The sequence below is a fragment of the Cygnus atratus genome, chromosome 2 (assembly GCF_013377495.2).
Source record: "Cygnus atratus isolate AKBS03 ecotype Queensland, Australia chromosome 2, CAtr_DNAZoo_HiC_assembly, whole genome shotgun sequence".
NCBI lineage: Eukaryota > Metazoa > Chordata > Aves > Anseriformes > Anatidae > Cygnus > Cygnus atratus.
In genome coordinates, this window is record NC_066363.1 from 29,235,044 (window position 1) to 29,259,416 (window position 24,373).

General features: G+C 41.4%; 1 protein-coding gene across 3 annotated transcripts in view; it reads left to right on the top strand.

Moving 5' to 3' along the window:
* TMEM106B (transmembrane protein 106B) overlaps window positions 1-24,373 on the top strand; it is a 1,075,577-nt gene that overhangs the window by 1,042,805 nt on the left and 8,399 nt on the right. For 2 of the 3 annotated variants that reach the window (XM_050709227.1, XM_050709228.1), the window contains exons 2-4: window positions 18,030-18,090; window positions 21,191-21,412; window positions 24,106-24,169. In XM_050709227.1, coding sequence (XP_050565184.1) covers window positions 21,193-21,412; window positions 24,106-24,169 — 284 coding nt within the window. In that variant the 5' untranslated portion in view covers window positions 18,030-18,090; window positions 21,191-21,192. Of the gene's footprint in view, window positions 1-18,018; window positions 18,091-21,190; window positions 21,413-24,105; window positions 24,170-24,373 lie in introns of those variants that run through there. The other variant, XM_035545165.2, reaches the window with a different exon arrangement.

The window sequence follows — 24,373 nt, forward strand, 5'->3', positions numbered from 1 at the left end:
AAGCACATCAGAACAAAATCTCAGAGCCTTTAGTTTGAGTTGCTTCATCATGTAAATAAAAGAACACAGAAAAGGGAGAAAACGTTACCTGACATTAATCATAATCAGTTTACCGAACACAAAAAAAGGGCACACGTGTACTCAAAGGTTCATACAAATTACAACCACTGTTCATGTTTTAGACATAGCACTTTTTTATATTGTAGGTCTACCACTGCAAACACACTTTTAGCCTTTTATTTTTTATTTTTTTTCAAAATAAGTGCTCTTTCATGTGAGCGGTCTCTCATTATTTGCTAACTTAATATCTGCAAACCTGAACTATCTTTTACCAACACCTTTCCTGATTGCTGTAATTAGTCTTGGCAGTGGGATACCTTGTTGCTTCATCCCTATTATCTGCTAAAATGATTGTGTTTTGGGGTTGTTTTTTTGTTTTTGTTTTTGTTTTTTTTTTTCAGTAGAAGACTGAGTTGCCAGCTAGTAGTGTCAATATAGTATAAATGAATATTTGATGCGAAGCATTAATTTGAGAGATCACTAGTAAAAGCTGCAAACTGTAGTGAAACCAAGCAACTGGATGTCTTGGGAAATTACAAATAATATTAGACAGAAATAGAACTTAAACAGTTAAGACAATTATTTCCACGTATGGAATAATTTATCAAGAGTTATACTAGAAAACTGTATATTCATCAGAAGCTTTGAACATATTCTTAATGTATGTAGCTTCAATATACCTATTACTGTGAGAAAAGAAACAGAAAACAACAACAACAACAACAAAACAGCATTTTCTCTTTTTCTTGTTTATCTATTTTGTACACTTTGCAATGCAGTGTGAAATTGCCTCTATACAGTTTCACTGATGGTTAACCACATTTTCTGTTTTATGCATTTGACTAGTAGCATTGATTCATTAGGAACAGTGTGATTTACTATTTTATTAGGATAGACCCTAAAAAACTTCATCAAGGGCTGGTTCTCTCTGTTCTAATCATCGATCCTCACTCACACAGAGCTCAGAAAATGTTTGTATGTGCTCTTCCCCAGGTTCTGAATGAGACCATTTACAAGTAATGGAAACTGATGTGTTATCTAGTTTTGTATCTATTTTAATTTTCATGCTTCTTAGAATAAGGCCTTTGTAGCAAATTGTAAACCACATTTTCATAATCCCCTGCACTTATGTTCAGGCCCAGCTTTGTTCTGTTTGATCTAGTTAACTGTCCAAGAATTGCTGAGCAAGGTTTTAACATCAGACCACATGATTTGTGTGTTGTCTGCATTCTTGGTGCTTCTTCTTTTCAAGAAAGCCATAGGTAAAAGGCAAACTGTGTTTCTGAAGCCTTTACACTCTTGATCTGTAGATGAACTGGTGCAGATTAAGTAACTTTATAAATCTGTAAATCATATACAAAGCCAGAGTAAGAAATGGCAGCAGCCTAACAAGAAAGCAGAACAAGGAGGCAAAAAAGTTAGCAGCAGTGAGGCTTTCCCCTGAAAGTCTGAATGTTGACTGTTGCTGTATCTGTCTTACTGTTCTGCAAAGCACTTAGGTGCAGTAAAAGCACTGAATAATATACAGGATATTATGAGTCATAATCATACAGTCAAGCAACTGGGAACTTTGAGATAGGCAGCACATGACCAGGGAATGGGGCATGAGTCAATTCTAGCTGTGCATCCTGACCTGGAATACAGCATCAACTTTATTTCTGTAAGCAATATAGCTGGTTTGCAATTAATTATGCCAGACATGAGCAAAGAGATCCTACTGATTATCCTGAGGAATTCCTGCAGAATTCACTAGATTAGGCACCATACAGCAGGAACCTGCCTATGCAATACACAGAGGTCCACTTACAGACATGCTGGGATTCCCTGGGGAGCCTCTCTTTTAGGAGAGTTATGCATGAGTTAGGTATCAATGGAGAGCAGAGCAGGTTTTGTAGAGAGGCAATAAACCTGCAGGAACCCAATGCAGTGGGAAGAGCAGTGCAGAGCCTCCTGGTTCTGCCTTGCCAGAACTGATGAACCCTGACAAACTGGGTCTTAGGGGCACCTGGCGAACAAGCATTACATCCAACAGTGCACCTAAGTTTTTGCATCCTCTAGGACATTATATACTTCTATTGCTTCTTCAGCTAATGAAAGCTGACTGCTAGTCATACCTGCTGGAGGTAAAATATTATCCCTAAACAAGCACAGTTGGGCTTTGTACTCTCTGCATCATTGATCAGTTATGCTCCTCTTAGTTCCAATCAATAAAGCAATTTGATCTGTGATGAAACTGATCTGCTTTAAATTTACCTTTTTTTATTCAAATTGAATATCAACAATAACAGAAAAGGCATTTGTCAATGAAGAGACAGAAAAAGAGAGAGTTACTTGCTCCAGGTACTCTTGTTTGGGGATTAATATGGCTTTCAAAGAAAGAAGGAATCTTAAAAATATTGCCTGTGCTGACATACTCGGGTGTATTAAGCTTAGGCAGGGCTATTAAATAAAGGAAAAAGCAAAAGGGATGAGCTTACAGAACCTGACATTCCCCACAGCACTGCATGAATCAGGAGCATTGCATATTGGAACAGAAATGCTGTATATGCCCCTTGCTCTGCACCACGCACTTCCCGTTGGTGAATCATAACTTTGGGGAAATTTCCTCACTGTTCAGAGCAGCCTGCAGGACACGTGCTCTTTGCAGAATGAACTGCATGTTTCCATCCTTCCTTAGGCACATTCCAACAGCTGAAAACAATGACAGCAGCTATGTCTCTAACCTGCCAGCAAAAATAAACTGGTGTTCCAAAAATAATCTCTTCCTCTGCATACACACAAGCTGAATTTCCCCTCATAAAGCCTCATCTCAAGGTGGCAGGGATCCATGCATATCCTCCTCCCTGAAGGTTTGGCTGCTCAGGTTCAGGGCTGGCCTAGAGACAGGGCAGCCAGTGACCATGAAACTCTTTGACAAGATGCAGGGAGGCCCCCAGCCCACTGACTGACATCCTGGCCTGGCCTCAACCTATCTCTGTCCCAGTGGCCCTGCCTGGTACTCCTGGAGCTGAGGCTGACCATGGTGACTGCCTCTGGACCTCTTTCCATCTTTCATTACTCCATAGTGTAAGGGGAGTGGAGGGGCAGGTGCTGAGCTCTGCTCTCTGGTGACAGCAACAGGACCCGAGGGAACGGCATGGAGCTGGGACAGGGGAGGGTCAGGCTGGGTGTTAAGGAAAAGTTCTGCACCCAGAGGGTGGTCAGGCACTGGGACAGGCTGCCCATGGCAGTGGTCACAGCACTGAGCCTGCCAGAGTTCAAGAAGTCCTTAGACATATGATCTTTCGGGTGGTCCTGTGTGGAGCCAGGAGCTGGACTCAGTGACCCTTGTAGGTTTCTTTTAACTCAGGAGATTCGATGATTCTACGATTATTCTGGAAAAGCTGTTACCGAAAGCAAGATATTATCTCGATCAAACAGAATCATCTCATTCGACCACATGAACAGAACAAGGGTCTGTTCAAGTGGGAAAAAACAGGGCAAACATTAAAGGATTAGAGCAAATGTCTCAGGTGATGGAAGACAGTAGAGCCAAAGCTGTTGTACTGGCAAAGGGGCAGTTAAGGGTGAAGGCCCTACCCAATTCAGTACTGTGAGCTGGATGTCAGTCTGGGACATCAAAACTGACAGTTATGTACTAAACTTGGAAGACATACATACCTCTACATTAATATTTTAAAATATGGCATCACAGATGGTTGGGTGATTCAGTTCTCGAGCAGTTAAGTGACTGGTCTTTTTTTCTATCACAAAGATGAAATTTCGTCTCCACTGGCTATCAGATGAATGATGAATGTCTGCTTCGTACATCTTAAAATAAGTGATAAAAGTTGGAGGTGGAAAGACCACTTCTAGTTTAAGAGCCAGGGTTTCCACAATACATTTTAACTTGAACCATAACAACATCACAGTGGTGGTATCTTCCCGTGCCTATGCAATTGTCTAGAGAAGCATCTGAAGCAAAGCAGAATCTTGAAATGGTTGCATTATTGTAGAGAGGTGGGTGCTGAGTTAGTCACTTATCAAGAATAGCACTTTATACAGGCAATGCAGATGTACCAGCAGATAATGAGCTCAGGCAGCATTGATTCCCCATTTGCTCCAAAGGGTAAATGCTGCTGTTCTTGTCAGCTTTGTATATTCATTGTCCTCTGGCAGTGTAGGATCACTGGTAGGGTTGAAATCAAGCCACAGGAAACATAGACATGCAACTGGTAAGGGGTAAGAAAGAAGGGTTTGTATCTTCCATCAGGCTGAGGAAAACCATGGCTATAAACTATGCTCAGTATTTTGAAGTGAAACCACTTGTGTTTTCATTCATTATCATTTCTGAGCTATTCTGAGCTGTGGAGGCCATTAGGATGCACCTTAATGTTCTCTGAAGCATGACTATGGTAAAACTTATTTTTGACAAGAATTGACTATTATCTAGATACCCTCATGGGGCACGTAACATGATGTCCATTCTGTGAGAGTTTTAGTGGATATTAGCTCATCTAAGTCCATTACCTAAGTGGCTTCTGTTTCAGTAGGTGCATTCAATCTCTCCCAAGGAGAGGAATCTCTAGCTCAATCAATAGGATCGTTACATTTGCATCATTCTTCATTGTTAGGTTCATGTTGCTTGTAGTTGATAAAAAGTAAAAAACTGGTAGCAGCCAAACCTGAGTAAATAAATACAGAACAAATTTAAACTGGCAGCTGCATGTACATTTAATTGACATGTATTGATTTACAATTGCTAGTGGGCTTCAAAATCTTATCCCAGGCTATATCTAGGCTGCTAAGAGAAGTGTTATCTTTACACATGTTTACAGAATTTACTTTACTGGAGCTTTTTATTACACAGAAGAAAACATAGTCAAGTTTAAACCACTTACAGCTGGATAGTTAAAGAATACGTTGTTTACTGGGCCTTAAAAGCTTGCATTGACAAAGAATGAAAGAAAAATAAATTCTCCATGTAAGTTCAGTTTTGAGGTTTAAATAACTAGAAGCTGCTGGAACTCCGAGCTGGAAGAAGATTCACATGTGCTAGCTTATACCTCTGATGGGGTGCTAAGACACAGCACTGCTGGAGGATTCTCAATCAGTTGAAATTGTCCTATCCCCAGAGAGCAGATGTATTTTGCTTTTATTTTGCATGTATTGGGCTATTACTTAGCATGCATTTATACAGAGCAGGTGGCAGATTTCCTGGGTGCAAAGGGGAAGGACCAGTCTATTATAAAAAGATAAGCCTGCAGAATATTTGCCATTAAGCTTATACACAAACTTGAAAGACAAAAAAGCTGACTCAGCCTTATATCCTCTGTGAATATTTCCAGGTTCAAAAAACAAATATATTTCTGATTGCACTATGCATGCTCCCCTCCTTGCCTAGCTTCTCTTCAGGCTTTTAAAGCAAGAAAGTGCCTAGAATATCCAAAAGAAAATATATTTCATAATGCACTTTATGCCCAGATCCATGAAGCCCCCCTGAGCAGCGCCTACTTCAGCTCTGAGGGATACCTGGTGAGCACCAGACACCAGTTGCTGTGGCTCTGCACAGACACCAAACTGCCCTTCTTTAAAGTTCACCATTCACCCTTTTTCATAAGCCTTAGTGAGACCTAGAAATTTAACCTAATAACTTAAACCTAACAACAGGTGGGTGCACAGCACAGATGCGATTCAGCGGCAGAGCTGAACCTTTCATAAAATACTGTAATAGTTGCTCTATTTTTAAAACATGGTTGTAAAACAGTGTTCTTCCTACTGCTAGGTAATAAGCTTCAGTGGGATTGATACCATTCCAACAGTGTCATAAAACATCTCAGTTGCCTAATCTAGACTCTAGTGAGCCAAACAATACTGCTTCTCTTTGTTAGGTCAAAATGGAAACTAGATGTCAGACTGAACTGAAGGAAGCCTTTCCTGACACTGGCCTTTTTTGGTCCCTGTTCAAAGATGCTTAACCAAAACAAACCATTTGGTATACCTTTACATTTCCCCCTGCTGAAACTTGCTTATTTATCTGTTTTAGGTGGTAATGACATATGGTCTTTCCTCTGACCCCATGAAACAGATAAATAGGCAGAAGTGGGGTTAAATTTGGCTTCTTCAGAAAAGCATTCTGACTTTTTGACACAAATAGTCCTTTCAGTGGCTGGGAATCTCCTTCAGATGTTATGACAGATTTCCTAACTCAAGGAGGTTAATATAGCCTTTGCCATACACTCAGATGGCATACACTCCCTCCAAAACTGTGAGTTCAGCTGCTCTCAAAATATATTTAGCAGATTCGATCACATACTTGTGCCTGATAACATGTATTTATTTCTATTCTAAGCCTCATACTCCCCTGTGCATTTTTTGTGTCATTTTAGTGGCCATTTTAGTGATGTGTTAGCACCTTCCCCTTTAATTTGGAATTCATAGACATAGGAACACAGAGTGAATGTAAAATACAGGAATATAATTCTGCTTTCTATATCCTTGAAAAGAAAGAGGCTAAGGTGGAAAACAACAGAGCAGGTTGTTTGAAAGCTTAACTTCCTCTGAGTCAAAAATCAAGTAATTTTCCACTTCGTTTTAGTATTTTTTCTGTATGACACTACACACATGCTGATGATTTTCACATTTGGTGTCAGAGGGTACCATATGTTTGAGAGATTGTAGCTAGCTCATTCTGTCTGGCCCTGTGCTTCTTAACTCTTGAGTCATATATCAGCTTTGAGGTGTCAGCTATCACAAATCAAGTGTCAAAAGAGTACGTTCAGGAATAAAAATGAAGATAGAAAGCAACTTTTCAGCCTGATCATATTGATGGCAAAAACTATGTCATTCCCAAAGATCCATGAGGTGGACTTGAAATAAGATCTTAAATCAATGTGCTACTGTAATATATGAATAGGGCTTCCACAAGCATACCTAGATTTCCAACAGACGTTTCTGAAATCTCTGCTGCACTTGCACATTAGCTGCAGTTATTCTCTGGAAAGGAAAGTTTTCTAATCTGGTGGCATATGTATGTTTACAAAATGCTGTCACCACCTCTGAGAAGGTGCTAAAAAGCAAAGCTATAAACTGTGGACGTACAGACAACTGTTCCATGCAGACAACTGCTTCCTGCAGTTGCCAACACCCTCCTCATCTTATGTTTGTGCTCGGTACAGACATGGTGTAGATACACTGTGGGCTACAAAGCAAATGTGAGGGAAAGGAGATTGAGATGGCTTTTAAGGTAAGCTGAAGGTAAGCACAGTTTGGTGGGCTGCAAACCCCCAGGGGTTTTTCCTGCTGCTGTGCACGCTGCTGTTCCCACTCCCAGTCCAACCAGCAGCCAGGCAGTCCAGAGATGCAGACAGGCACCTCTGGCAACACAGACCGACGTGAAGAGGGCAGTGCCTTCACCGGCACCCACACACCCACTGCTTTGCACCAAGAGCACTCACACTGACGTGAGCACTTCAGGAGGCTGATCGTGTTCTTACTTGCTGGCTAATAAGGCTCAGAGCTTGCTAGCACATCTCACGCGTGCATGTGGGTCTCTGGCAGCTGACTCCAGTCTCCCTGCTCGATGGTCCGTAGACCTGTGAGTCCTTTTGATGCACGGCCTCTGCATGCAGGAGCAGGCACTCTGACCTCTAATTTCAGTCACCAGCTAGCCTGACATGATGCTCACTGTTGGTCAGCACATTCACATGGGAAAATAGGTGGGGAGAATAGAGCTGAATAACAAGACCGACTGAGGCAATCAAGCGCAGGACTTGGCCAGACATGCACACTGGCCAGCAGCTTGCTCACACATGACTGACCCTTTTTACCTCCCCTCCTCTCCGTTTTCCCACTCACTCCTCCCTGATCCGTCTCCATCTCTTCCTTTCTGTGTATTTGGCCTTCCTTAAACATGCCATAATAATTTTTGTTCATTCCCACAATCCCCAAAACATGCCATAATAAGTTGAACAGAACCTCATGAGTCCTCTCGAATACCCCATTAAAAGTTTTCTCTTTCCCATGATATCTATGATAATCTTGTTTCCCTCTCTCTTATCAGAGACGCAGTTCTGGCTGAACCTCCTCAAGGCTGTGCTTCAGCATCTCCTTCAGTGGCTCATCAATCTGCGACCTCAGAGTTCCTGCATTTGTAATTGTCTTATTATCTCCCCCTTCTTAGGATCTGCAGTATCAGAATGATTAATTTATTTCTTTTCTTGTCTCTTGTTCTTGCCTTTTATGCTGAGTAGCTGTTAGCCAGATATCCTCACATTCCAGATAGCCTCGTGCTGGCTGCGTGCCCTCCCTGGAGAACAATGGTCTTTTCTCAGAACACGAAATCAAATGAAATGAAATCAAATTGGCAGTCTGGGAAAAAAGAAACCCAGTCTCCATATGTTTAATTCCAATCAAGAGATAAAATGTTCTTGTTCTTCACAGACGCTCACAGAAATGTCCAAACACTCTGCTTTGAGCATAAACATTCCCAGAAACACAGATTTCAATGACTGTGTTTCAGCAGAGGAATGTTCACATTTTCAAAACAAGCTGTGAACTCCTCAGTTAAAAAAATTGTCCTTCAAGCATTTCTTTTCTCTGTTATTCCAGCAACCTCCACGGTTTTTAAATGTGTTCATCTGCAAATTTTATTTTCTCGGGGTCTAACTTAGGGCAACAGATGTCATCCATTCAAGTGTTTGCTTTATGCATGAGCATAAATGTGGTTGTACATTTCCCTTTGAATGTTAATAGGGTACCTGTGTTACAAATCTGTTTTAAAATTCAAACAAGTTAGCTATTGATTTAATTACTTACGATCTCATAATTAGTCAAAGGGGCATTTTAACCTCTGCTAAACAGTTTTTCAGACACTACACGAATGTTACAGGAATGTGGTTTTATTTCTGGTCATTTTAGATCATTCCTCAGTTTCAGTGGCTCTACTTGGGATATGCATACACACGAGAAAATGAGCATTCAAGGATTACAGGAATAAATATAACACACTAAACCACCAAAAAGAGAAGTGCATTGTTAGATTTACTTATTAAAAAGATTATTTCAAAATTCATTGCTTTATCCAAGATACGGATCCTTTAGCTGCAAATCTATAATCCTGTTGCTGGACTGTGTACTGAGGAAAAAGGTAAGGTCAACCAAATCTTTGCGAGGCTAACATCTGCAGATGCAAGACAAAAGAGGAATTCTGTAGATTGATCTATTTAGCAATAAATGCATATAATTTTTGGTATCCACCATTCTAAGAAGGGAAGAAAAATCTAGAGGCTAATTTTGAAATCTAATGCTGTAACAGCAGAGAAGCAATATATTATTAATGAAAAAGTTTCTATCAGGAATCAGAGATCATAGAATCATAGAATCAATCCTAGAATCCTAAAATCACAGAATCACAGAATGGTTTTGGTTGGAAGGGACCTTAACGCTCATCTAATTCCAGGGATGGGGCATCCACACCTTCTCTGGGCAACCTATGCCAGTGCCTCACCACCCTCATCGTGGAGAATTTCTTCCTTCTGTCTAATCTAAATCTCCCCTATTTTAGTTTAGCCCACACCCTGACACAGAGTCCCTCCCCAGCTTTCCTACAGGCCCCCTTTAGGTACTGGAAGGCCGCTATAAGGTCTCCCTGGAGCCTTCTCTTCTCCAGGCTGAAAAACCCCAGCTCTCTCAGCCTGTCTTCATAGGAGAGGTGCTCCAGCCCTCTGATCATCTTTGTGGCCCAGCTCTGGATTCATTCTAACACTTCCATGTCCTTCTTGTGCTGGGGGCCCCAGAGCTGAACGCAGCACTCCAGGTGGGGTCTCACAAGAGCAGAGCAGAGGGGGAGAATCACCTCTCCAGTCCTGCTGGCCACACTGCTTTTGATGCAGCCCAGGACACAGTTGGCTTTCTGGGCTGCAAGCGCACATTGACAGCTCACGTTGAGCATCTCATCAACCAACACCCCCAGGTCCTTCTCCTCAGGGCTACTTTCAATCCATTCTCTGCCCAGCTTTTATTTGTGCTTTATCTGTGAGCATGATGTAATAATGAAATAAGCATGGCTCTTTTGGAAAAAAAAAAAAAAGAGTTTAATCTTTAAGCAGATATGCCTGTATTCTTTATATATCTACAGTAATACCCAGCAAGAACAGAAATTACATCCTGTGTTATAGAACAAAGAATGAATGGATAACTTCTTATGACATTATCCTGTTTAAAAAAGGCATTGTTCTTTGTTGCAATGGAATCCTCTATTCCGTTTAAAAAGAATAAAACTATGTTGTGTATTAGAGGAATTAATACATTTTCACTGTGTACTGACCAGAAACATTATTCTGTAGGAACATATTCTGTAAAAAGGCCATTCAGGTCAAACTACTTTTGCAGTAAGAGATTACACAGTAATAGTTTTATTAAATTTTCAATGCAATATTTTGGCATAATTGTCATGGTAATAATGAAAAACATGTTAATAGGATCCTATTTCAAAGAAATGCAAAAGTAGACAAAAAATCAGACATAACAGATTATACTCATTAAGATAACTGCAGTGCAATTAAATGACAATCTATTCCATGACAAATTATTTTCCTGATTATGATAAGCTGAAATATTAATGCCTAATTCCATCTCTTCTGTATGTATCCACTGAAGTTCTGCAGAACATATTACTCTGTTGTGAATAGAAGCTTAAACACTGTCTCTGGAAGCACTTTTGTACAACAACAATCCCAACTAAAAGGATTATTAAAGTATTTTTCTTGAGAAAGAAAATGGACTTGCAAAGTACCAATCTTTGAATAGTTCTTTAAAACAGATTTATGTATTTTTATTTTTATTTGCCTTCACAAATTATGATACTGTTTTTATAATACAAGTTTTAAGATAAGATCTACAAAAGATGAACAGAAAAAAAATTGAAAACTTTTGTTTACTAAAAAAAACTATTAAATCTAGAGTCAGCTGAACAGGCAAAAAAAAAAACAACAAAAAAACCCATAACCATACCATTACATGGAAGACCCTGTTGAAAGGCGAGAGAATTCAGGGCAATCTATTTCTAGGACATTCATGAATTTTTAGGTCTCTTACGAAGCTTCTGAATCTGGCCTAGTCAGTGATAAGTAAACATTGCTATCACTCGAAAGCTAAACCTCTCAAAATGTACGTAACCTCTGTGAATTGGTTTCCTCTGTCCATTTTCCCAGAAATAAAAAATCATATCTTCTGGCACCTTTACCTGGCAGATTTTCAGAAGAGGCTAAGGCTGAGTGTGACTAGATGTGACTGGAAAGATGAGATCATTACACTGTTAATGTTTGGAATATATATTCATATATATTTGCAGGTAGGCTTTCTGGCAGGCTAACACACTCCATGCTGTTTTAAATGCTGGCCAAACCATCTATCATTTTGCTATAGTAGGTAGGTTACTGAAGATGTTTTGACATATACTACTGATGAATATGATATTTATTGTTGCAATATACAGAATAAAAAGCATTTAAGTTAAAAAGCCAGGGGCAAGCTGGCTTTGGTGAAATAATTTCCTCAGCGTTATCTGTTCACACTACTGCTCCTGATGTTGCACATTCTGTTATCTCTTATCTATCTGCTATGGGTACAATTTCTCATATTTCAATAGTGGCTCAAAAAAGTACCTTTTGCATTTGTTAGGCTTATGTTATAAATCAATTTATTTGTATAAATGATGGAATAAACTGTGCAGAAGGTTGTATAAAGCTCTCAAGTCTTCAAACCAAGTGGGAGATGGAGGAATTAATACCAGACTTCTCCCAAGATACTTTATTAAAGAATTGTAGGAACTTTTTCAGGTACAAGTGGATTTTATATTTTTGTGTGTGTGTGCTGATTAACAAAGTTGCATAAAAATAAAACAATAGCACAAAAAAAATTAATTATTGTATTGTGAAATACTAATTCTCATGTGTTGACAAAGTCAGTGAGAAACTGGTTATCATCACTTACACATCTTACCAAAGCAGGAAGTTAGAGTTCCTCAAAGGTTTATGCAACTTCTACACAAGTCATTACTTTCCCCAAACATATGTAAAAAGTATTCCTTTTTGAAGTTAAATAAAATTTGAATGTTAAAATACACATGTTCCATTACTTGTTCACGGTCTCCCACTGGAGAGCTATACGAGTGAAAAAGCCCCCAGTAACTGTTTTAACTCCGCATATAGCCCATTTGGTTAAAGCCAGTCAAGCCACAAATTAGAAATAATAAAGCTAGAATCCCCTTGCTTCTATTTTCCTCTATCAGAAATCACAACACAGATCATATGTAAATCAGATGAGTCTAAAATCAATGGGGCTGCTCAATAGGTATTATTCTACGTCAGTATGCATGGTTGAACGCAGCCCCAGCTGCTGCCACCGCCACTCCTCTAAGGTAATGACAAATGCTTCAGGATGTGATTTGTAAAAACCTTGTTCTGAAAGAAGCTATTCAAAAGCATTAAACTATAATCACTAGGTCATTCACCCAATCGATCAGAAGATTTATTATTCTTTGTCTAGATTTGTGGATTGTTGTCAGTTTTGTTTCTCCTCATCAATATTCAGCTTTATGATTTTTTTATTTTATTTTATTTTTTTAAAGTGAGAATATCCAAACAGGAGAAATAGGGGCTATTTTTCTCAAAGTATTTGAAGCATGTCTTGCAGCAAGCGAGCCACAGTTCATACACAGCATCAGAATTGTGGAGGAGCGGGCATAAATGATATTCCCTCTTTGTCTATCTACGGAATACAATCATCTCATTTATTCATCAACTAACGCACAATTTAAGGTTTGTGCATGTGTAATGAACAAAGAGAAACTATGAAGTATACTCTGCAGAAGACCATGGAGTCTTTGCAATAATGACAGTCATCGGTAACTGTGCAATATATCAGAAACACGCCAGTTATAAAAGGCTGTTTATGTTTTATTCATGCAGAATAACTCAGTGCACAGGCCCTACCACCAGAAAACACATAGCGATAAAAGTACCTGTGACACACTGTGTTCAGGTATTACATGTATCTAAAAATATTTACCATAGAATACCATTAAAATCAGCAATTCCAAAATACAGAGGATACTTCAGAAAGGGAAAAAAAAATGTTTCAAAAACTGAACTCTTTTAAAAATCCAAACAAATCAAATTAATACACTGGATCTTCAATATACGTATTTTTAATTCTTTACATTTAGTGCATCCACAGCCCAAAGGAGCAGTAGAGCACAGGATACAACATCAAAGGTGACTGGTATGTTGCTGATCAAATACACTGGGTGGATTTGGGTCACAAGTCTTTCCTATTGTTCTATTATCCTGTGCCTGGAGTAAGGTCGCTTCAGATTACATACACCTAAATTTGGAATGACTGGCAGAATTCTCTCTTTTTCTGTCTGTATTTTTTTTCTTTTTTTTTTTTTTGGCCTGGGTGTGACTTCAGCTACCCTTCAATGATGAAACCTGGCACAAGTAACCACTGCAAACACTGTATAGCTCAGTCTAGTGAATGGGACTGGGATGACTTGTGAATAAAATAGGACTGTTTCCATTTTACTGAATCAAGGGTAAAATCACTAAAAATTAGGATTGCTTTTAATTTTTACCAGGATAGCTTATACCTCTTTCCTGAGTTTCTCAAAATGAAAATCACATTATAGAGAATCACCATTTTCTCTTGGCTGTCGTTATGAGCAAGCGATAGAGAGAAGTTTAAAAAAAACATGGTCTTTACAACATGCCAGTGTAAGCATTCCTGGGGCTATTTAAGGTGGAGGAAGAAAATAATCCACGTAGGCAACCATAGCAGTTCTGCAAATGATTCTTTTCTTTATATAAACCAGTGATAATGACCAACCTGAAGTAGTTACGGGTTTTCTCAAATGCCTTCTCTTCCATCAGCAACAGGTCAGTGGCCACGATCCCCCATATTGCTGCTTTATATTCTAGATTAGACAGAAATAATCATTTTTACAATCTTGTTGTTGGGTTTGGGATGTTTTGGTTGGTTGGTTGGTTAGTTGGTTTTGGTTCGGTTGATTTTTTTTTTGCTGAGGAGAAGTTTCTGGACTTGGAGATGGGTTGATGATACAAATGGGTTCCATATCTAGCTCCGCATTCAGATAGCATGCCACTCATTTTCAGCCTGGTAGGCTACATGAAAACAAGGGCTATGCAATCACTCCATAACTTTGAAGGTGATAGCCAGTTTCAGATGAGTTTGAGGGATAATAAAGTTTATACAAATTTCATAAAGATAGATAACCAGGCAGAAGAGATGAGGGATTGAACATTTACAAGTTAATACTTAATAACTTTCTATCCAGTCAGCAAATTTCTACAACTTCTGTATGTGGCCTGCATGTTACTGCCAGAACGCTCTGCAGGAGAAGATGTTAGGTGCATGTGGTCATAACAGAAATTCTTGTTATAATTCAGGTAAATAGTCTACCAAGGGGTAAAACCATAGGAGACCAGACTTCATTAGCTTCAGCGCTCACCAAACTAGTAGCTTATATTTCTGAAGGGTGAAATAAATGTGGCCAATCTGAAGTTTCTTCAGATAAATAATGCTACTGGGTTGATATTCATCACTGGGGGGAAAGAAGAACTAAATTTAATTCATCTCTGGTGTTTCTGAGGTCATGCAGGTGCACAGTGGTGCAACTGACTGCTGTTGAGATTGCTAATTCCATCTCTTTCAAGGATCTGACTCACTTGTCATATCCCAGCCACAAAACTCAACTTGAAGCCAGATTCATCACTTTATTTCTTTACTGATGTACTGTCAGAAGTATAAAATGCACCTGGTTAGTGATCTATGAGAACTAAGAGTTCTTATTACTCGCAGCTGTCCCATAACTCAGTCCAAAGGTGATGATCTCAACTTCCCTGTTTCTGCCATTTGACTGTTTCCATTTCATACCTCTCACAGTATCATTCATACCGTACACCTATCACACATTTTTTAACTGATTAATTTCTGTGTCTGTGTTTAAGCATGCAGTCCCAATCAAGTCATGGTTAGCATAATCTAATCAGTTTTATGAACTGGTAATGTTGGATGTTGTGCAGCCTGTACTTCCTTACTGTGAAATACCCTTTCCATAACCAAAGGCACACTGTCTTGATCAGTCCAAGCTCAGTGGCCCACTTCAGTACCACTTCCAAGCACCTCATCGCATATCTAAGCACTTCTAGTGTACTTCTAATGCATACATCTTGTTATCAGTATACCACATACTTTGCGTGTTTTTCAAGCCTGCATAGTGGGTGTGACACTTTACAGGACCTTCATATTATTGCTTATTCTCAGTTTTTATTGCATTACTTCAGCCTACAACTAGCATATGATACTTAAGATAATTATGAAGGAGCTGAAGGCACTTAATGGGTGAGCAAGATCCTTCCAGTGTTTCCGTTTCTCCTTCTTAAATTACGTTTAACGCATATTCACATATTTCTAAATGAAAATAGTACAAAGCAAAGAAATATCCAGAGGTATGTTCCCTTCTATCATGAAAACTTTAGAAGAGAGAGAAGGAAAAAATAAATAAATAAAAGAAAAACGCTTTCTGCATGTATTAAAGCTACATAAGGAAAGGTGATGGCAAGTTGGAGATGTCTTTAATAAGAAACAGTCTCTATTGATTACAGTAACAGAGAACTATCTCAAAAGCCATGCAGATTTCAACTGTTGCAATCTATCATGGCAAGGGAAACAGTTTCCCAGGCAATGATATAACACCCTGACCTGCACTCATTTGGCTTTATGGATTAGTTTAAGTGTTGGATAAAAACTGCGACAGTCAGAGGTGGAAAAATCTGATTTGATCGAAGTCTGCATGCTACTTCAAATTCACCAGAAGTATTCCTCTTGAATAAATTTTTACTGAGAGAACTTATCAGACTGAATAATTTGAGTAGCCAGAACTTGGTGTGACCATTCCAAAAACCTTTTTGTTAGACTTTTTCTTCATGTCCCTTGTAGGATAATGATTCAGGTCAATGTGCCTGACTGCCATTATTATTTAAAACTATTCAAAAGGCAAAGACTAAGTGTTCTCACTTTCTGTTTGAACAGCTGGCAACTATGACAGTGTTTGTGCTCCTTGGGACAATATAAAGCTGAGACAGAACCAAAAGCCAAGAGCCCGTGAAGACAACAGCCAGGCATTCACATCATTTGGCACTTGCTACTAAACATGCCATGTTCATATATCAGCCCCGAATATGCCAAGGCTCTGTTCAAAGTTTCTTACACATTATTTTAACGTTAGGAACCCACAAAATACCATGGTCAACCATGCTGCACTGGCAGCTTTGTGTGGGCACCTCAGAAATCTTGAACAGTGATGGGCCAAAGTCTTGGATGAAGGTCTAACAGGAGGGACAAGAACTGTGCCAGCTCTTGCCTCCTGCTTTCAGAATCTCAACCATGCCTGGCTATAGAAGTAGAGTCACCACTAAGCAGCATGCGGGCCTGTCCTTTACTTGAACTGGCAAACCAGGGGTAAGGACAATTGCTGGATGTGACCTCTTAAACTCCCAGAAGACACCAGAAAGTTCCAAGGATAAAAGGAATAAATGGAATGGCATTGGCCCAGGTCAAGAAACATGCAGACCATTTTTCTTCTGAGTCCATATTTGTGCAGGTGAGGGTTATCTTTTTGCTTATCATTTCCTGGACACAGAGCGAAGTGTGAGCTCTGCCAGAAGGGCTCACACCTGCAGCAGCTCTGGGTTGATGCTGGAGGCCATGTGTCACCTCGCAGCATCTGAAGCAGCCTGTCCTGGCTTCGTGCCCACCCCATGCTGTCATAATGACCTTGCTTCCTTATCACATCCCTTGAAACCTGCCCCATGCTTGCCCTTGGACTTTGTTATGTGGTTTCCTCCAGGCGCTCTGCTCCTCAGTGGCCTGATTCATTTCAGCAGTAGGACCACGGCTCCTGAGCTGGGCCAAGCTCCTCTGGCCCTCCATCTCCTTTGTTCCCAGCTGCGTCCCCTCTGTGCAGCCTCTTGTCCCTGGGCTGCCCTGCATCCCCCCGAGTGGTCTCCTTATGTCACCACAGACACTCGGTAACCACATCGTGGACCAGATACCGACACACAAAGGACAGCAACAACCTCACGTTCATTCAGTTTCAATATACTTTATTTATTTAGCTCTGGCAAAATGCTCAGAGCACATGTCACCGCTCATGCCCTGAATAAACACTGGTTGTGCAAGAACTTGCAAAATGTGACGTGAGCTATAAAACCAAATTGCAGCCCCTGACAGTGGCGTTGTGCCTCATTTCCTACCACCTTACTTTTTTTTATTTTATTTTTTTTTGCTGACCTGTCGGAGCTTTCCTTGCTCAAGCTTCTAATTTCCCCAGGAGCACAGTGCGGTAACTTACTTCCACTAGAGCTGATCAAACAAGGAACAGAAAATAATGATGCTGGCTATTAAGATACCACCGTGATCAACTGGGGAAAGAAAAGTAACCGGTTTTTTTTGTTTCTTTGTTTGTTTTTTTTTTCCTGAGATGAAAGCAACGCAGAGCTTATGTGGAGGAGGGGAGATGTTCTACCGCAGGCAGGGCAGGGAACTGCTGTTGGAAGTTAGGAAACCCGTTCTGCTCTCCGCTTGGAGGAGGGACCGGGCCAGTTCCTTTTATCCTTGTCGTTTTTCCAACGCTTTTCCCCCATCTTGGGTTGCTCTGGGAACAGCCCGGCCCCGCGGCGCGCCCCATTTTGTGGTGCGGCAGCAGCAGGCCCGGGGGCTGCTTCGAGCAGCCCCGAGCCCCGTGAAGAAGCGATCCACACACCCCGCCGACGAGCGGGGAGGACGAGACCCCGCAGCGCGGCCTCCCCCAGAGGGCAGCGGCCCCCCGCCAGCCCGGGCTCCCCCCGAGCAAGCCCGGCCCTCGCGAACAACGGCGGCGCCGCCCCCTGCGCCTGCGCTTCGGGCTCAGCGCCGGGGCCGTTGCTGCGTCGTGCCCGGAGCCCACGGCCCGGCCCGGCCCGGCCGCAGGTGGGGCCGGGGGGAGCCGCGGGGCGGCGGCGGGGCCTGCGGGGGGAGCCGGGCCGAGGGCGGCGGCGGGGCCCTGCGGGGTCGGGCCGGGGTGGGGGGGGGGCGCGTTTGGCGGCGGGGCCGGGCTGGCCCAGCTCGGGCGGGGGTCGCCGTGGTCCTCGCCCGCTGGGGACCTCGGTGTGTTTGTGCAAACAGCTCTGTGTGCGCGTGTGGGGGCCCCTGGGGGGGGAATGCGGGGGCGTCGGCAGCGTCCTGAGTTGTTTGTTGATTTGGGGAGCGCCAGCCTTCCCGGGCAGGTGGGGGGAGGTGCGTTTGTGAAGAGCAGGTTCGGGTCGCACATCGCGGGATCTTTCTGCCCCAGCGGGGCAGGTTTGGGACTGCCAGGTCATGGCTGTGCCTGCCTCCTGCCGCTGTTTTGGAGCAGCCTGCCGTGCCGGTGATCAGCCACAGCTGGCAGCCGGCAGGAGGTTGCCGGGCCTAAAAGCCGTGTGTTATTTTCAGAAATGAAGTAGGTCTCTAATCTCAAGTTTATATACGTGCAAAGAAGTAAGAATGGCACCCCAGCTGTTTATTTGGAAAAGTACGGCGGTTTAGTTAAAGTCTACAAATTTTTCCCCAAGTTCATAAACAAAAAGTGGTTTTCATAAGTTTCGCTTGTGACTCAGGATGTGGTTGTTTTCTATTCTTAGCACGTTATTTGGGTTTTGTTTCATTGTGTTCTGTCGTACCGGAGTGTCAGAGCACTCTGAAGGGAGCAGCCTTAAGCAAAACTGCCTTATCACAACGTTTTCTTACAACATTTTCTTTCTCTCTAACAAACTGAATTCAAGGAAACTCTAGACGAGTTCAGGGAGACTGGAGCATGAATATCAGTTACAAGTGAGAGGCTGGGGCAAAGCATAGCTGTTAAGAAAGTTGGGCTTGAGGTTGTGGTGTTGAGATGGAGGCTCTCAGGTACAAAGACGTTCTCGGAACTACTGCTATTCAGCATGGAAGCACTGGGTGAAAGACCAAGGTGTTTTTAAGCATTGGTCAGCTGTAGTAGTGGTGAAGGAACATGCTGGAGGAACACATTTCTTTGGGAGGTTATCGTCTGTTTTCTCATTTGTAAACTGGGGCACATGTCTTCTAAGTTTCTGATGGTAGGAAAACACTATGAAATTCTAATTATTGAAGCTCAGGTACGCTTGACATTGGGGGATACATCTGCGCTACTCTTTTAATTCAAATCAAGGGTGTGAAATGAATTTGCAGTTATCCTCACTCGCTGCACTTTGGTTCACATCACAGTGTGATCAGAAAGTGTCTGAACACTTCATTTTGGAAGAAGCTAAAACTAGAAGATGTGCCTCAGTTGCACGTGGGTGTTCAGTCTCAGCTAGAGGTGGTATGAAATAAAACCCACAAAATCAAGCATAGTGTGGATGTTGGCTCCTCAATAACTGTTTATTTCTAGAGTTGCTTTTATTGCTCTGTATTTACTTTTAATGTTGACGTAGCCTGAGTCTACCAGCAGTAGAGCAGGTAAATTGAATGTGGTTGTAATGCAACAGGGCTAGGGACTGATCCCAAAGCTTTCAGACCTGTCAATGTGATGGCTGTAGCCTAAGCTGCAAGACTTGAGTTCTGTAGCTTAAAGGCTGTAGGTAAGCTACAGGGACAACACTAAGCAAAAACCATGCGTGGAATAAATTTCAACTGCTTTTTCAGGAAACTTTTCTTCAATAGCTTCAATTTTCAATTCAGTAATTTCCATTATTGAATGACACCCAAACTGGAATGTTTCAAAATTGCTGTAGCAACATGAGTAGAAGTAGTTTTCCTTCCCATAAGGGTTTTATTACTTAAATGAATAAAATAACACTGTGTGTTTGCTGAAACAGTAACTGGGACTTGCCAGCAATAGTTGAATTATGTTTTCCCTCCTACATTTGCTTTGCCTTTGTGGCATTAAGATGAATAAATGTTGTGCTTGTGTTACCATCAGCATATTTCAGATCTTCCTGTTTTCTCTGGAGTGGTTGGTTTAAAATATTCTGGCTTGCATTGGTTCCTTAATCTTCCTCCTCATGCTTCCTTTCTTGGTGGACGAGTGTGATCATTACTAGCAACCACACTTAAAAAATTCCATTTACAGTAGGAAAACTGAATGAGTTTTTCATACTCATTCTCAAATCTCCCTGTTCCCTGAGAAGCTAGTGAATTGCGTGGTTAGGGCCTCTGTGGTGGGTAACTCGGAGGTGTTATGGGGTTAAGCTGAACAACTGATTGCCAAGGCTCAACAGATCTTTTTTTTCTTTTTAACTTTGAATTGTTGCTGCAATGCAGGTTTGCACCTGTTGCAAACTAGAAAGGCTGCCACTTGTATCACTTCCTTGTGGCTTTTGGTTTCCAGTGTTTCATGGTTGTTTCGGTGGCTTTGCTGAAAAGCTACGCTCATGAGAAAAATATAATATTTGCAGAGGTAACAAAAATGGTTTTGCGACTAATATTTTTAACAAGTTTTTATAACCGCTACGTGTTGCCTGCATTTACATTTAAGTAGCTCTCATTTTTTCCTAGCTTTTACTGTGAAACAATCCTCTTTTGGGTTAAAAAGAATCGTCACTTTAAACACCTCAAGTTCCGTATTTCTAGCTTGGAAATTACTAGCTGATCCTGTGTTCTCAAAACAAGTTCAGTCCAAAAAACTTAGTAGAATTGGGCCCGTAGTGTGTGCAGAACCCACTGAACATCGTGAACTTGGTTTCTAGAGCACGTTAAGTCCTGAATATTTTATGCGGAGGTCAATGTATTCTGTGCCAGTTTGTCCAGCGCTACTCGAGTGTTGCAACCTGTTGGCAGCAGCTGTGTTGTTCTGCCTTGGAAGCCTCTCGTCAGTCCTCCTTTAACCTGTGTATGTCAGAGGGCCTGAAGAGGTCTCTCTTCCAGTTAAGATTCGTAGTTGGGGACTGACTCCAGCTTGATTGGGCCTTTATGCTTTGCAAATCTTAAGGTACCTGACTAGTGACCATAGACTTACAGCTGCTTGATGTGGAGGAATAAACTGAAAGCCATATTTGTTCTCTGTGGAAAAACTTTCTTCTGCCTTTTATTTTAGACATGGGAAAATCTCTTTCTCATCTACCGATGCATACATGTAAGGAGGATGGCTACGATGGAGGTACAGTGTCGGATAATATGAGGAACGGGTTAGTTCACTCAGAGCTGCACAACGAGGATGGCAGATGTGGGGACGTGTCGCAATTTCCCTATGTGGAATTCACAGGAAGGGACAGTGTCACTTGTCCTACCTGCCAGGGAACAGGAAGGATTCCACGAGGTAAGCTTTCTTTGTGCTTAAATCCCTAAATTTACCTCAGAAATATGTGCAGTGGTAACTGTTATAAGCCCTAGCACATAATTCTCCTAGTGAAGATATTTTAAAATTGTTTTTAGATTTTAGCACTAAGCATTTGATTGTTATTGCACTGTATGAATGAAATGGATATTTAATCAACATTGACTGTTACCTGATAGCTCTTCTCTGTCTTTGCAATCCAGCGTGCCTTGCTTCTCAGTTTTAAAGTCACGTGTAAGCCTAGTTCTTGCAGGTGGAAGTTGCAAACCTTTTACTTTCGAGACATTTTAATACATCCTTTTTAACTACCAGTTTTTGAACCATTTGAAGCAATATGCAACTTCACAAAAATAGCTGCAAAAGTAGGCAATGTTTAAATATCCGTAGGCATGGGGAGTGAAAGAGTGCAGGCCTGTGTAAATGAAAGTTGTTCGCATATTTTGACTTAGAGCTTTTTTTTAAAAGAAAAATAAAAACCACAGAATTTGTAAGGAGCACTGCCCCATTACCCCTCCCTTGCTTCCTGGTTGTATTGGCATTAGGGAGGCAGGCCGATGGAAGTAAGAGCTTCATAACTCTTAGAGTTTTAAAGTAACAAGCACTGCTTCTGAAAACAGGTGGGTGAGTGCATAGGGAGGTGCAGATAATAGTACTCCGCTCTCCTTATTGGATCATGCTGTGGACATTGATTGTGGTTGGACGAGAATCACTTGCTTACATAAAGCTATATATTGAATACCAAATTCCAGAAATGTTTGTTTGAAAAATACAATTCTGAAACATCACGTGCTTCTGCAGAATGGCAGTATGTCTGGGATGTCCCTTGTCTTTCTGTTGCTGAAAAAGAATACTTTGAAAGTATCACACATGGATTAAAGTATACACATGGATTTTAAACAAAAATGTTGAGATGTCAGGGTTTTCAGCATTTCAGCATTTAAGCAAATGGTTTGACAGATAAACCCTGTACATGCCAAATGTCATCCAGAGCTGTAACTTACATTAAGCCACTGTCCTGGTTTCAGGTAGGACAGAGTTAATTTTCCTCCTAGTAGCTGGCAGGGTGCTATGTTTTGGATTAGAATGAGAAGAGCGCTGATAACATGCTGATGTTTTAATTGTTGTAGAGCAGTGCTTACACCAAGCCAAGGACTTTTCAGCTTCTTGCTCTGTCCTGCTAGCGAGCAGGCTGGGGGTGCAGCAGGAGCTGGGAGGGGACAGACCCAGGACAGCTGACCCAAACTGGCCAAAGGGGTATTCCATACCATCTGATGTCATGCTGAACAATATATATAGGGGTGGCTAGCCGGGGTGGGGGGCCGGCTGCTCGGGGATAGGCTGGGCATCGGTCAACGGGTGGTGAGCAATTGCATTGTGCATCACTTATTTCGTACACATTATTACTATTATTATTATTATTATTATTATTATTGTTATTCTTTTCCCTGTCTTAATAAACTGTCTTTATCTCAACTCACAGACTTCACTTTCCCGTTTCTCTCCCCCATCCCGGAGAGGGAGGGGGGAGGGTGAGCGAACGGCTGTGTGGTGTTTGGCTGCCAGCCGGGCTAAACCACAACAGCCACTTTTTCAGGTTATTTGGAAAAGCCATGTCAGTAGGGGGGTGGTATGCAAGGTACTGATTTTTTTTTTTATTTTTTTTTTTTCCTAAGGGTACGGGGAAGATTGAGAACTTGGTGTGTACCAGTGAGAAAGTGTGTGTACGATTTTTTAATTATTCCTAAGTAGTTAATAATAAAAATAATGTTTGGGGTTTTTGAGGGGAGAGGGGGAAATTAAGGGTTGACTGGATGGCTGCATGACTAGTAGGGAAGACCACAACACGTGCTATGGTGTCTAAACTGTATAATAATCATAGGAAATTGCATTTTGGTGCTTGGACAGCTTTAGGTTTTCAGTATAATGGAGTTGAGATGAAACTATGTTTTAAATTGGTAGGGCTTTTTCTGAGGTTGATGTTACATACTAGTACATGCTCAGCATGCTTTGCCCAGCTTAGCAATTCAACTTGGATTCACTTCAGCATGATCGATTGGCTAAGCAATAGCACTGACCAAATTCGGCATTTGACTTAAAATGCAAACCAGACTTGCTCTTGAGGCTTCTGTGTTGTCGTGTGGGTGAATCTCAATTCCAACTGCTTGTATAGCAAATCGAAAAAGATACAAAGACAGGTAGTCCGTGTATTTTCAGTAGCTCCTCGGTGTTTACACTCTTCGTTTCTGCCATTAAGATATCCGCCTCCTAAAAACGCTGGCTGGTGGGGTGTCTTGTTGCTGGGAGAAATTCCAGTGGGCGCTTCTTCGGCTTCCAGGTTACTGCAGTTCAGTCCAATGAGAAACAGTTGCATGTACCAGTGATTCCCAGAATGCAGCCTGGGTACAACTCGTGTTGCAGAAGTCACCGAAATCCATATGTGCATGTGTTTTTAAACAAACCTGACTCCCTGACTTCCTGAGGAGGAGATGCACAACGCCTTCTGGATCAGTTCTGACTGCCTGAGCTTCTTTCTGAATGTCGAATATTACTGGAATTTGAATGTTCATCTTTATTATTTGATGCTGTAAAGTTGTGAAGGCCACTCTTTATTTGAAGTAACTTCAAAAGTAATTATTCTTTGTGTTTAAGTTCTGAAAGGGTGTTTTTATTTCTAGGGCAGGAAAACCAGCTGGTAGCATTAATTCCATACAGTGATCAGAGACTGAGGCCAAGAAGAACGTAAGTTGATATTTGTGATATGTGAATCTACAGTTCTTTCTTCTCTTCTAGTTAAAATTGCTCAATTTAAACGAGATAGTGTTAAGAGGATTCAAGCAAAATCACTGGAATGTTTTCTTGCATTCAGTATTGAAGGAACCCTGCTTATGAGTAATATGAACCTTTACCTCTAACTCTTGGGGAGTTATTTATTAAGGTGTGCAC